Raw genomic sequence first — 15,778 nt, 5'->3', positions numbered from 1 at the left:
ATATATATATATATATATATTTATATAGAAAGGGACAAAACTTTGGAATTTGATTCAAAAAATTGTCAACGGATGAACTCACTCGCTCACAAGTTTCGACAAAGTTGTGGGTTTCTTGTTTCTGAACTTGTTGACATTGGAAATCCACCTCTTTTTTTATTTAAGCCCATTAGTTAACATGCCAAAACCCACCAATTGAAAACTAATTAGGGAGCTTTTAAAAGTTGACGAGTTACTTAATGATCTTATCCATTTATAAGCACTACCAAATTTTGATTAAACCTCTTTGGAGAAGCTGCATCATACGCCTAAGCCAAACGTGGAAAGTGATTGTTTGAAAAGTGTTTAGATTACTTTAGACCCGTTCGGAGAAGCACATTAGTATTAAGGTGGAACAATAACTTTCCACAACAGCTGGGGTTGGGGTTGATTATGTTTGTCCCTCACTCAACATAAAATCTTTATACGATCAAATATTTTTTCGATGAAATATAAAGATTCACATACAACTATGAGATTTCAGATTTGAATTCAGGACATGATGTTCAGTTTAACAATATCGTCGTTTGTCAGTTAAGTTTGCGAATCATATGATCAAATTTTATAACTCAACAATTTGCGCGTCTAATTAAAATTGGGTCAGAGCATTATGTGACTTGATTATCCTGAATGGCAAACAAAATACAAATGCAGAGTTGCCATAGTTATGTACTTAAAAAAAAAATTAATTGCAATTTTAGTCATTTATTTTTAGATGGTTACAAAATTAGTTCCTCAATTTTGATACTCCTTCCAATTTTTTGATGCAAAGATGATGATGTAGTATCATTTTATGTTAATTAATTATTTACATGACATTAATTAAATTACAAAAATGAATAATTAATGAAGTTTTTATGAGTCTTTCTTGTAATATCATGAATGTAGATCATTAATCCATAATATTTTTTATATCATATTATTAAAAACATGTCACATAACAATTTTTAATCAAAGAGAAATATCAAAACTATAAAATTTTAAAATTATAAACCAATTCTAGTAGAAATATAAAATCAAAACTGCAATTAAACAAACAAAATCATATAATTGCTAAATGTGATTAATTAATTACTATATACAGATGATGTTATATTTTTTTTACACATGTATGTAATTCAATCACCCTATAATACTACTTTGTTTGTTACGTAAGTTCCTAAATATCTCCTGAATGTACTCTTTTTGTTGGATAGGCAAATGTTTGAAAATTACTAATTAAGTAGCTTTTTGAATTTGAATCTCTTCTTAAAACTCATTCGAAGTCAATTAACTCACCAACTAAACTACTTAATTATGTGACAACACTTGAATGCATTTGGTACCTAGCATATATGCATTCTGATTTTTTATTTTTTATTTGCGGAAACAAAATTATATTTGATATATATTGTATGAAAAAATATATTATTTTAATGCGAAATCTATTTTCATAAACTTTTATTCACCGCTTTATATATAGGACTAAATTGCACTACATAACATATTTCTATATCATATCCTAATAAGATATTTTTAAATTATATCCTTAAAATAAAAAACAAATCTTAAATATATTCTAATCATATCTTATTTTAAATCTTAAAATTTTCAAATCTAAATTTAAATAAAATCTTCTAGAAATCATTCAACCTTGTTATTCTTTTAACATACCGAATAGATTTGAATGAGAAATTTACACATAATTAATCACCATATTAAATGGATGTGGATTTCCAATGATTCATTAAATTCATTAAATGATTTTGAAGTGGTAAACACAATCAATCTTGGCTGTGTTAGATCAGTGTAATGGAGATGAGGGTTAGGACAATTAAGGTTCCAAAACTTTATTAAAATTAGATTTAAGATTAAGATGCACAAAGTTAGAAAGTCTAATTTTACTGCTTTTGATAAATCGATCTTATTTATTATCACATTTCACACTTTCCTCACTATAGTTAAATAGTTGTTGATAATTTTGACAAAACATAATAATACTCCTATGAACTTTGAAAAAATAAAAAATAACTTCGAAAATGACACTTAAAAAAATTGAGTGCATATCTTGTTCCTTTGTACGTCCTCTTGAAACTTGTGGTGGTTAAAATGTGAAAATTACAATTCAACAAATAACAAGAAATGAAACCAAACGAAACAAATCAAATAATTGAAGAAGTATATATACAAACAAACATATAATACAAGTTGATTAGATCAAAAAACATATTATAACGTTATTTTTATTATTAATTTTGTAGACGAGGAGAGTGATATTTCAATTCTCAAAATCAACGATAAAAGAAAGGGGAGCCGAACGCACGCGCATCTAGTGGGTTTCATTAGGAAGCAGTTGCAAGAAAATAACAGGCCCAGCAAATCAAAATTGTAATCCTCCTTTTATATTAAAAATAATAAAATTATGTTTTTAATTACAATTGGAGCAAATTGATCCTATAAATATTTTATAAATGTCCTAAAATGCCATAATTTGTCGCTTCAGATAGAGGACAACATATGAATTGCGTGAGTCTTGCTCGCTGATGTAACTCTGCTACCTGCCTAATTCTATTCCTAGAAACATAACTAATAAATTTTGCTAATTTAAAAATAAAAAAGTTGAGAAGCAACTTTCTTTGTAAAAAAGTTATCGACATATTCTCTAATAATTATTTTTATTGGTTGAAATTTACTAAATTATGTGGAGCTATTAATATTTTATAAACCACATAAATTTCAACTAATAAAAATAAAATATATTAAAAAATGTTTAATAGAAAATATAGTTTCTAAAAAAACACCCAATAATGAGATGTCTTTCACATTTTGCACGATTCAAGTTGAGATGTCCAACAAATTCAGCACCATAATGTTATGTGACCTTAGAAGTTGGTGAAGAAGAGCAAACTAATGAAGTTACCACAACGCTATCAAAACAATTGCAATAACAACCATCATAACGTTGTTCCCTGTCCGATCGATATGTACCGCTGACGTGTCAACCCCAATTGGATATTTATCGTTCCCAGACTTGATTGAACTGCATTCACATTCAAACGCAGATTTTCAAAATGTTGCAATCAAAATTTTAACACAAAATAAAATCTAGCTAGTATGGACATAAAATCTATATCATATATGGTTCACCAAAAAGATTATGTCATACACGGAATGTATTATTGTTGATGGTACATCTGGCATGGACGTAAATAAATAAAACTTAATTTTGATTTTTCCCTTCAACTTGAAAAAAATAAATAAAAGAAAAAGGAAACGTGACAACCGTATCTAAGGTATACCGCACCATAACAGGTCCCCTACTTGAATAAAAAAATATCATAACAAAATTCAATAGCAATAACATTCCTATCTAAAAACACGTTTTAACAACTAAGAATGAGAGTTCAAGTCACTAATTGATTCATTCGTTCATTAAATATTTTTGTAAACAAAAGAACGATAATAATTTTGATTTACCGAGGAAAACATATTAAATTGTCAACTAATTATAAAGTCAAATATTTTCAATAATTATAACTTTAGCCCTATATATCCATAAAAAAAATCTTTGTAACTTTTAATGCATGTGAAGTGTTTAAAAAAAAATCGAATCAAGGAAAAGGTTGAGTGAATAAAGTGAGATTAAAATTATAAAAAGTTAGATATAAAAATAGGGGACACTAAATATTACCTTGTGGAGGGTGTGGGGCAAAAAGTGACGGTATAATCAGCAGAGGCACAAGTGAAAGTGCTGGTTCCATCGTCATAAGCGTAACTATAAGCGCGTGGACACGCACTCTTAAAGAACTGCGAGTACGAACTTGGTTTACATGTATCTGGCGAACCATAAGCGCCACTGCAGCAATATTGCGGATCCCCAAACGCTTCACACGCGCTTTTACACGCCACGCTCTCTCCACCTCCCTCGCTACTCATCACTTTCAACTCCGTCGGACACCCCACGTTCAAGTCCACAGAGCAACCCGTCGCCGTGCAGTTCCCTCCCGTCGATTCAATCATCATTGGAAGGTTGAAACCGTCCACGAGACTAACGTCGTAGAAATCAAGTCCGTTAGCGCCGTTAAGTGTAAATTCCGCTAACGTAGCCGGCGGTTGAGCGTTTCCGCCGGCACATTCCACGGTGGAGGAAGCACAGTCGCCAGTGACACAGGAGAATTTTCCGGTGGAATCTTGAGAACAGAGGGTCCGTCCCCATAGACGGCCGGACCATGCAGTGGGTACGGCGAGAGCATTGGACTCGCCGGGTTGGAGTGCAAAACCAGTGGTGGAGAACGGTGCTGTTCCGGCACCGGATAAAATTCCCGGCCAAACTGTATAACTACACTTGTTAAGAATTGTGAATGTTGTTGAATAGGAACCTGTGACAATATATCAAATAAAGACAATTTTAATTTAAATATCAAACAAAACAAATAAAAAATAACTTAGTGTGATATGTTAGCATGAATAATATTACCTGTTAGGTATTGGAACAAAAAAAGGGTAACTAAAGTGATCGCAGATCGAGTAGAAGAAGCCATAATTGGAAAATACTGAAACTGAAAAAATTATTAATTATTATAAGAATATCGAATGTTGATGAAGGTATGAACTGGTTTCCTTTATTAGAGGGTATTTGAAATTTTGTAAGAAGAGGAAGTGAATATATAGAAATTTGAAGTGGGTCCATGTGCATTCGTGGGTCAAGCCCAAAGCCCATAAGGAAGAGGCTACGTGTCATGGGCCCACATGAGCAGTGCACATGCATCCATAAACCGCTAATGTGAAGGTCGGTTGATTGTCTGGTTTTTTTATGTCACGATTTTCGTACGCTATAAGATCCAACGTCGATATTTATTATTATTAATATAATATATAGTATATGATATAATATTTATTATGTAATTAAATAAATAATAGAGATCAATGGAGGATTTTTGGGAGGAATCAACTCAAGTGGTGAAAGGACCTGGGGTATATTTCGAAGAAAGCTTGAATTAGACTTAAACAAAAAAAGGACGGCTACGAGTTTACATAAAAGGAATATATATAAATGAATAATGAAGAATAAAGTTGTGCATTTGAAGGCATTAGCATTTTAATTCTACTTTTAAGTAACATAGTTTGAGGTCAATGTGAGGTCTTTTTAAGACTGAAAGGGGTCAAAATATAAAGCTGAAGTAGTTAATTACTCCATGTGATTGCTGTCCCTTTTTGTGACTCTTGCTTCAGGGTATATACTCATCTTCAACCATATGATCACATGCGCTGTACCTTGGTTTGATGAATTATAGTTATTTTTTTGTAAGATTAAAATTGATAAATTATTATGCAAGATACAATTTTCATTAATTGATTTAGTGCAAAATTGATTGATACTTTGTTATTTTGTTTCTTGTCAAACATTGTTTATTATTTATTTGTCAGAAAGATTTTTTTTTTTTATAATAATAAAAAAGAAAATCTTGTTTCATCTGATCACGAAAGCTTTTTAAATAATAAACAACCAACTAAAAAGATAGATGTGTAGTGTATAATATTGATGCATATTCATATAATCGTCTTTGTGACTGATTCGTTAAAACAAATTCTTAACATTCAACATTGACCATTTTGATCCAATTAAGAGGGCATCGGCGCATAATAAATTGTTAAGATTTCCTATAAAAGTTCACTTTATATCATCTAATTTTTTAAAACTGATTGATTTCACCTAATTTAAAATAAAATAAAAAACATATTTTGTAGATGTGTGAAATTTCTATCTATTTTATCCATAATTGTTGGAAAATTTAAGCGGTCGGTTTTAGTGTGGTATGCTAACCCAAACTTTAAGTATGGAATAGTTTCTTATTTGAGTTCAGACGAATCAGTATAGGAGTAAGTTACATACATTATCGTGGTTTTTGTGTGTCTAAAGAATATAAAGATATAATGAAAAAAAATAAAGTTTAAATATTTTTTTTTCCTGTAATATCAGAAAATTTTATGTTTTATCTTTTAACGTTAAGTAGAATTTACAAAAACGTGAGTTAACATAATAAAATAATAAAATATATTTTTTATTCCTATAAATATAACACAGTTTGAGTCCTTATAAATTTTTTTGTTTTGATTTCATGGTATTCATCACCAAAGTGGGTTTCATCATCTTTATCATCCCCAACAATCCATATTTTTCTTCACCAAACTCAATCTATTTTTCTTTATTATTCATACCTCAACTAACCTAATTTTTTTTATCAATAACTCTACCTCTAAGCTCATTTTTTCCCTCTATTATCTAAAAAAAATAATCATTTTAAGTCTCTACGAGTTAATTTTTTATTTTGTTAATCCTTTAAATAGTTAATTTTCAATGATGAGGTTGATATTTTTTGAGATAATAGATGAAAAAAATAAGGTTAGATGTAGAGTTATTGATACAAAAAATTGGGTTAGGTGAGTTATGAATAATAAAGGGAAAAAGTTAGGTGAGGAAAAATATAGATTGTTTGAAGATGATAAAATTCACTTTTTAGATTTGTGATTGATGAAATCCAAACCAAAATTTTTATGACTAAAACTAAAAATTGTTATATTTATAAGGACAAAAAATATATTTCTCTTTGTCAACTCACGTTTTTGTAACGTCTATTGACGTTAAGACCAAAAATAAAACTTTATCCAATTTTGTTATCTTGTTTAATTTTATGTATTACTAACGGATGTAATATAATGATGTGAATCATATCAAAATTACCAGTAGAGTCATTTTCAACTGACATATATCTTTTATGATCATTTTTTTAATCTCTTAAGTCACTTATATGATTATTTTATGTTTTTAAATCATAAATATCTAATGAAACAAACAATATAAGTTATTATTTATCAACAAAAATAAAGATGAATTAATTTTCATTAAGACCTACAACATCAAAATATTCAATTTCGCCACAATCATTTCATTTTTATTATATCAAACCAAAATATATTTTGTTTAGTATTCAAATTTATTTTTTTTTATTCTCCAAATTTTTCGGCTTCAGATTCTAACTATACGGAAATCAATGTAATGTTTGATAAAAAAAAAATTGTATCAAAGAGCACATTTTTTAAATTTAATATCAATCTCAATTTGTTTAATTATTTTTCAATTTAGATGACCAAAACATTATTCTCTAGACAACATGTTCAAATTGTTAGAAAAAAAAGACATAAAGAAATTGAAAGAACACAATCAAAATATAAGAATATAATGTGGAAACATCAAACTTAAAAGAAAAAAAAAACAACTATTGTAAAATGACAAAAAAAAAAAAGAATAACAATATATAAAAAAATAAATAAAAAAAACAAAATCATATATAAACTTAAAAAATGTGTCTGGCCGATTAATTTATAATAAAGAACTAAAACTATATTTTTATAATAAAAAATCAAGAACTAAAGCTATATATAACATTGACCTCCCTATTTTTCCTACAATTCCAAACAATATATAACTTCTAGTTTAACTAAACTCAACACAAACAACGTGTTCATTCTTCCTACAACCAATAAAGAAGTATAAAAAAAAACAAAAAATAATAATATAGAAATCAAACAGAGAATTTAATGAATTTACATGTAAGAGTGATGAAACAATAACACGTGATCTCATAGATTAAACAACATAAATGAAGCATTCCCATAACCACAAGTTGATGGGTTTTTTTTTTAGTCTCTGTATTTACGTGAGCAAAATTATATGTAATATATTTTGTATGTGAAAAAAAAATGAGATATATTGCATGTGAAATAAAATCTTAATTTTAAACTTTCTTTATTTGATAAAAAAAATAAATATTATTTACAATTTTCAACGTAATTAATTTTTAAATTAGACTAATTATATAACTTTTAAAATATTATTATATTTTATATTGATAATAGTGAAAAATTTATTAATAATTAAAATAAATAATTTGATAAAATAATTTATCTCTTTTTTTTAATTGTATTTTTTAATATGTGTGCAAAAATCTTAAATGATATTTATTATGAAATAAATAGAGTATATCATAATAATATCTTATTTAAATTTTTTAATACATTTAAGTAAATTTAAATCTAAACAAAACTTTTAAATAAATTTTTATAATTAACCATAATATTCTCAACCCTCCGAATATCAAAGTTGGTTGTTTCTCTACCGACAAGAATTCACTCAAGTGGCTACTTCACAATTTAATGTCCTATGAATGGATGAAAGGTCAAACACCTGAACAACCATTACTGGCCCTTGCATCCTCTTGTTTTCCACAAATTAAGAAATAGTTTTGATTAATAAACAAAATTCAAATATACTCTTACATTTTAATACTAGTATATTTATTTAATATACACGCTTACATTTTAATACAAGTATATTTATTTAATTTTAAGGATATAATTACCAAAAAATAATAGACGTAACCTTAAAATTTGACTCGTAAAAAACTTAAAAATTAAAAAAGACATAAATAAAAAATATTTCTAAAACGCTGACAATTTAAAGTATCTGAAAAGTAACACTAGCATCACTCCTCATGAGAGGCAGAGCCGAAATAATCGACCATATTCCACATCTAAAATAAAAAATACAAGACAACCTTGTAGTACCAAAATTTAATTCTATGTTTAGGATAACAAAAACAAAGTGTCATCTTCAATTATTTTGCCAACTTGCGTGACTTCATGCTCTCATAGATACCACAAGTCAAAAAATGTTCATCTAGTTACCAATATTATATTCATTAGGTAATTATTAATTTTGGTAGTTATGTGCAAGTAGCATTTTCAATTTTCAAGATATAACTATAACCAAGCAATCTAACATGGTAATAATTCACTCAATCTTGTTATTCTCACCCCTTCAACACCCTCCATTACCCCCCAATTGACATTAAGTTAATTTCCACATCAAATTTTTTTTTTTTTTGAATTGAATATTATCCCTCGAGTCGAGTAAGATTAAAATGGACGACAAAACTCTTCCTGTATTTCCAAAACCACTGGTTAAGCTGGAAGAGATCCTCACTACTGAATATTGACAATCAAATTTAGGAAATTGATAAAACTTGGTTTTATCTATATACTGCATGATCTTCAAAATTATTTCTTGCAAGGATTATGTAACAAAGATTGTTCACAAGCAAGGTATAATTTTTTTAGCATACCAAAATTACAGGGTTTGTAATCTATCTACAGAATGCAGGACGAGGGTGATATAGATATGCTGCTGCACAAAGTGAGACTTGTTATCTGTGCAAGTGAAAAATAAATCAATAGACTTCAACATTCCATTGCTCCGCCTTCTTCAATTGTCTCTTGTACTCGATCCAATCGATACCTATAACACATAACAAACACGACATAATCATGACTTGAATTTGTCCAATTCTCTTTTGTATGTTGTAATGAAAATTCAACTTAATGACGAATTGTTCATCTTAGCTGAAATAATCATTAGTCAGACTTTACTTTCTTTTTGGTTAAAATTCGGAATGATCATGACTCATTTATGTTTCTTACCGTCTTTGGCAGCGAGTGACACCATTATGTCATCAATTCCCTTTTCCATTCCTTTGAGTCCACACATGTAAACAAAAGTGTTGTCTTTCTTAAGTAACTCCCACAACTCTTCTGCATATTGAGCCATTCTGGTTTGGATGTACATTTTCTCTCCTTTTTCGTTTACTTGCTCTCTACTCACAGCAAAGTCAAGCCTGAAGTTCTCAGGTGCTTTCTCCTTCATCTTTTCAAATTCCTGTCACACACAATCATAGTAGTATAAGCTTTCCATTGTACAAAGCAAGTAGCTTATGTTCTTGAATTGTGAGAAAAAGTTTGATTCATCTAACCTCCTTATAAAGCAATGAACTGCTTGTGGGGACACCTAAGAAGAGCCATGCCAAACCATTGAACTACAAATATCATATATGACCAAAGCTCAAAACTAAGTTAATCTCAAATATGGTTAGCACAAAAACATCTTTTTTATAATACTAAACTTTGAGTTTCTTCATGCTTTAGTCAAGAAGTATGCAAGTTTTGTGTACACTTACCTGATAATCTTCGTGCTTTTCGAAGAACATTTTCCATAAAAATGAGCGAAATGGAGCAATTCCAGTTCCAGTTCCCAACTGCAGAATACATTTTAAAGATCAAGGGAGAAAATCAAAACAATAATCGCGACTAAAGAAAAGGCTCAATTATCATTTTCAATATAGATGGAGATGATTAAGTAATATACCATGATGATGGTGGCATTAGGATCTTTTGGCATAAGCATTTCTTTACCAACTGGTCCAGTAATCTTTACTTCAGATCCAGGCTTCAAGTCACCTGAACAAAGAGGACCAGAATGGTGATTGATGTAAAAGGTAGATATCATTAGTACTAAATGCAAAAATACTCTTTGACTTAATCAGATGAGAAATATAACTAAATTTCTTCTAGAACAAGTCAAGTTAGTTACCCGTCTGTTGTAAGGATTCTTATAGGGACATAAAAATATATTTAACCTTTGAAAGTTACAAACAACTAAGAGTAGTGGACACGACATATTTACACTCAAAACCTTATACAAAAACATACACTAAAATGCAAAAGTAAAAGCATTCATCCTTACACAAGAAATTTGAGCAGACTCCCTTGACAACTTCTCCACTGTCATTTGTGTACACAAGACGTTTCACACATAGGGAAACCTGCATCAAGGCATCATATGAAATCAGGTAAAAGTAAAACTTAGCATATAGTTATAGACTTATAGTACTTGTCAATGACACAAATTCAATAAGACTCACAGTTTTGGAGTCTCCAAAATCACCAATGGCACTACTAGCAATTGAATACAATCTCAGCTTGTGAGGCTTGCCATTCTTGTCAATACCATCAGGAACTACTCCAATTGATTGTCCTTCTCTGTAAGGAACCTCTCCTATAATAATAATAATACAAATATTAGTCTTTTGATATAACTACAATTCAAAAGCTTGTTATAAAAAGTGAAGGAAAAAGTACTAATAGAGAAAATAAAATGTATGAGCACACACCCTCAGTGCTGAAAACCATGTGCCAAGTTTCACCAGGTGCATCATCACCAGTGATCTTTGTGTTGAGAAGACACCTCCCAATGTATGGTTCCTTAGGTTTGAATTTGTTAACAACTATACCTTCATCCTGTTTCTTTGATATCTTTTCTACCTTAGCAGGTGCTTCTGTAGTAACTTGTGCTCTAATTGAACCAACCCTTCCACTTATAGAAACATTATTATCTCTATATTGCAATGAAATCTGACAAACAAATTTAATATTACTATCAATTTTTTCTAATTCTTGTAATTTAGTCGATATGATCCTATATTTGCAATCTGAATTGCATCTGTAAGGAAGAATGGAACATACCTTCTTGAAGACAAGTCTTTCAGGAGCAACAACAGATGTCCTGATGGGAAGGGAAGTGGAGTTGGAGTAAGGAAAGGAGACTGCGGCTGTAACTGCAGCAGCCATGTTGTTGTTGTTGTTGTAAGAATTGAGAAGATAGAGAGAAAGAAAGAGTAATGTTGATTAATTAAGTGATGATATGTATATGCAGTTTTTGAGTGAGTATAGTTTTTTTTTTCTGGTTGGAGAGAGGATATTAAGATTGAGTGGATGAAATTTGTAAGGAAAAGCAGTGGTAGATATGATGTGAAGATAAGTCTATCTGTATGTAAGATACTTACACCTGCGATGACCATTTTAGCCTAAAGGGTGTTTGGTCACTAGATGTTTTTATGAGATCATGAGGACATAAGATTTAAGGTTAGAGGGCAGTGTCTTGTCAAAAGAAAAAGGTTAGAGAGCATTGAAGGAAGCAAGCTTATTTGTATTATTTGATCTATCTAGTTTCTATATTTTCTTTATATTTTGGTCATTTCATAGGCCATTTATATCAACTTAATATATTGAAAATTCCAAATTTTGTTTTGCTTATTTTAGTTTCATCATATTTATGTTTTCGGAATTTATCAAAATATCAGTTTTAATATTCATGTTATATGTTTTTAAATTTAAATTTTAAAAAAGTAATGCTGTTAATGTCAAATTTATAAAATAAATTAAAAAAATCCAACCAAAACTTGACCGTTACTTTTTGAATTTAATAATTTTATCTTGAATTTTTCAGAGTTTTTTGGCTCGGTCTGAATAATTTTATTGCTCTTTTAAATTAATCCGTATGAATATTGAATAGTTCACAATCCGCAAAATCAATTTTTAAAAATAAAAATAATAAAATTGAGTCATATATCAAAAAGAAAAAGATTGACTCAAAAGAAATCCATTCCACTTGCCTATACAAGATCCAATAGTAACACTCATTTAAATTAATTCCTTCTTAATATATTTATAGTATACAATTAAAAAATAAACATTAAAAAACATTTTAAATTAAAAGAGTTGCAAATAAATTTTAAAAAATAATATTAAAAATAATATATGTAGATAATAATTTTTTTTAGTCTATATTAAAATAAGACTTTTTAGAAAAAGTCTGGATCTCGCTAGAATTGACCTATAGGGTAGTCTACTTTTGCCATATTTAAATATTGGGATAGAGAATAGAGTGAATAGTACACAACATAATTCAATTAGGTGACCCAATAAGATTTGAGTATTTTGAAATGACTTTTCCTATATGTTCTAGATTGGGCCAAGACCCACTCCGTTAAGGACTTCGGACCAATCCCGCTGCCAACAGATAGAAGTTTTGTACACAACTTCACGAGAATTGGCTTTTGTACCCCCATTTACACTTATACCCCCCCCAATTTGTTAAAAATTCAATTTTATCCTTAAAAAATTCATTTACGTGAGCAGTTAAAAAAATTACTCTAAAATCTGGACCTTGCTGAAATTTCCGGTAAGTCAACTTTTGCATCAAAATTTCCGGTAGTTATAATTGTTACCGGAAATTTGGAAAATGAAATTTCCGGTTGTTGTAATTTCAATACCGGAAAACACACGACCAATATTTATAGATTTAACTGAAGCATTTACAACTGATCAAATTTTTGAGTCACGAGAAGTTGTCATATCATGGGCAAGAGAGATAGGTCGACAAAATCGAGTAGCAGTTATCATTACTCGATCAGACGTAGAGACTGGAAAGAGAGGAAGAAAGTCAAAATTAATTCTTGGTTGTGATAGAGGTGGACAATATAAGTCAAATAAAAATGACACAGGTACTTCAACTAAAAAGTGTGGATGTCCGTTTAAACTTAAATCGAGACCACTGAAAAATGATGAAGGATGGATTATTAGTTTAATCTGTGGACTTCACAACCATGAGTTAGTAGCTACTTTTGAGAATAATGCATTTATGGGACGCTTAACAGAAGAAGATAAGAAACATGTTGACGAGTTGACAAAGTATCACGTTGCACCGAGACATATCTTGTCATCTTTGAGAGATCGAGATACGGAGAATGTGACTAGTATCTATCAAATTTACAAGCGACGAAGTACATACAGGAAGAATTTGATGGGACCTAGAACTGATATGCAACATTTGTTGAAGTTACTTGAAGCTGAGAAATATACTTGTTGGAGTAGGACTCATGAGGACTCCATAACTTTGCTTAACATGCTCCCTCTTGTATTGATCATGGATAGCACCTACAAAACCAACAAGTATAGGTTACCGTTGTTTGAAATTGTTGGTGTAACTTCAATTTGGTTGACATTTAATGTTGCATTTGCTTATATGGATTCTGAACGTCAAGACAACTTTTGGTGGGCATTGGAGAAGTTAAAAGAGTTGTTTTTTTCAAACACGCCATTTCCTCAGGTGATTGTGACTGACAGAGAACTGGCTTTAATGAATGCAATTAAAGTTGTATTTCCATCTTCAACAAATTTACTTTGCCAACTTCATATTAACAAAAATGTTGGAGCCAAATGCAAACAGTATATATTAAAGAAAGACATGCAAGAACCCATTCTTGAGTTGTGGAGGAAAATTGTTTATTGTTCTGAAGAGAAGGAGTACGAGGAACTTTTGCAAGTATTTGAGCAAGCATTTGTCGATAATATTATTTTCTTTGACTACGTCAGAGACACATGATTGAATCCTCATAAGGAAAGATTTGTTGAAGCATGGACCAATCGAGTATTGCATCTAGGAAATACTACGACTAATAGGTATGTCATTAAAATTTCACATTTTGTATGATATATGATATATGATTTATGCATGATATATGATCATTACTTCACATTTTGTATTTTTTTTGTTTAAATATTAGGGTTGAGTCTGCTCATTGGTCATTGAAGAGATTTTTGGAACACAGTAAAGGAGATTTTTGTAAGGCATGGAATGGTATGAATGACATGTTGAAGTTTCAAATTATTAAGATCAAAGGTTCATTTGAGATAAGTAAAGGTCGCAAAGAGCATATACACAACAATCCATTCTTTGAGAAATTGACTTGGGTGGTATCCAAGAAAGCCTTAGGTGATATTGTTGAAGAATACAAGAGAGTCAGTTATGTCGGTAACGACAAAGATGTGTGTTGTTGTATACTTAGAAAGACTCATGGATTACCTTGTGCATGTGAGTTAGCAGGATACAAGATGAAAGGTGTTCCAATCCCATTAGATGCTGTTCATATACATTGGAGGAAATTAACCTTGAATAGTGATCAAGAGAATGACCAGTTGACAAATGATTCAGAGTTGGACATTACATCGGAGATGGATATAATTTGGAAAAAATGGAAAACACTTAATATTGCTGGAAGAAGGGCTTTAAAGAGCAAGTTGCGTGAAATAGCATATCCGGAGACAACATCAATGTGTGCACCAGTGGATAAAATCAAAACAAAAGGTGGTGTTAAGAAAAAAGGCAATAAGCCGAAGGGATATGACGTATATCGCGACCCATCATACTTTGAGCATGTTGATACTCAAGTCTCCCAGCAGGTATCCAAACAAGTCTCCCATCAAGCATCCAAACAAGTCTCCCACCAGGTTAAAAAATATTTCCACGAGTTTCCTTCTTTAATTCATCCATATATTGAAGACATAGTTAATGTTAAAGCAGATGGAAACTGTGGATATCGTGCTATTGCTGCTTTACTTGGTTATGGTGAAGAATACTGGAGCATTATACGTCGGCAGTTGTATACAGAGATTAAGTCCAAACCTGATTTATATGCTGCATTATTCAAGGAACGTTTGCAAGAAGTGACAGAGTCTTTACTTGTAACTGAGTTGGAAAACCAAGGTAATGAGAAGTGGATGACCATTCCTGATATGGGTTACGTGATAGCAACAAAATATAATCTCGTTCTTGTTACATTAGCAAAAACTTTTTGTTTGACTTTTTTCCCATTGAGGGGTGCACATAATGGAGATTTGTCACGTGATCGTGTTATCAGCATTGGTTTTGTTAACGAAAATCATTGGGTTCAAGTTAAATTGAAATCTGCATGTCCGTTACCACCACTTGCATGGCATTGGAAGAAGCATCGTAGCGATGAGTCTACATCATGGGCTATCGCTTATGCAGGACGTCTACAACATTGGGGTTCTTTAGATTTAGAAAATAATTCAGATTATATGTCTTTGGCAGATGATTGATACTTTTGAGTTGTATTTTGTTTTAAATGATATGATTGGCAGATGATTGATACTTTTGAGTTGTATTTTGTTTTAAATGATATGATTGGCAGATGAATAATAAATCGCTGAATAAATCGCTGAATAA

At 30.3% G+C, this 15,778-nt stretch overlaps 2 protein-coding genes across 2 annotated transcripts; both read right to left on the bottom strand.

Annotated features, from left to right (window-relative positions):
* Positions 1–2,398: 2,398 nt before the first annotated feature.
* Positions 2,399–4,662, bottom strand: LOC101503912 (pathogenesis-related thaumatin-like protein 3.5). The gene is made up of 3 exons (XM_004512083.4): positions 4,496–4,662; positions 3,710–4,397; positions 2,399–3,058 (listed from the first exon to the last, which is right to left on the bottom strand). Exons 1-3 carry the CDS (start codon positions 4,557–4,559, stop codon positions 2,935–2,937), a joined length of 876 nt encoding a protein of 291 aa, XP_004512140.1. The 5' UTR covers positions 4,560–4,662; the 3' UTR covers positions 2,399–2,934.
* Positions 4,663–9,123: 4,461 nt separating this feature from the next.
* Positions 9,124–11,742, bottom strand: LOC101503587 (ferredoxin--NADP reductase, leaf isozyme, chloroplastic). Its single transcript, XM_004512082.4, has 9 exons — positions 11,434–11,742; positions 11,082–11,322; positions 10,833–10,966; positions 10,655–10,733; positions 10,277–10,368; positions 10,089–10,166; positions 9,885–9,947; positions 9,556–9,790; positions 9,124–9,373 (listed from the first exon to the last, which is right to left on the bottom strand). The coding sequence occupies exons 1-9, from the start codon at positions 11,536–11,538 to the stop codon at positions 9,306–9,308; spliced, it is 1,095 nt and encodes a 364-aa protein (XP_004512139.1). The 5' UTR covers positions 11,539–11,742; the 3' UTR covers positions 9,124–9,305.
* Between the last annotated feature and the right edge of the window lie 4,036 nt (positions 11,743–15,778).

This window comes from Cicer arietinum, chromosome 8 (assembly GCF_000331145.2).
Source record: "Cicer arietinum cultivar CDC Frontier isolate Library 1 chromosome 8, Cicar.CDCFrontier_v2.0, whole genome shotgun sequence".
Taxonomy (NCBI): Eukaryota; Viridiplantae; Streptophyta; class Magnoliopsida; order Fabales; family Fabaceae; genus Cicer; species Cicer arietinum.
This window is presented reverse-complemented; position numbering and strand designations above follow the sequence as displayed.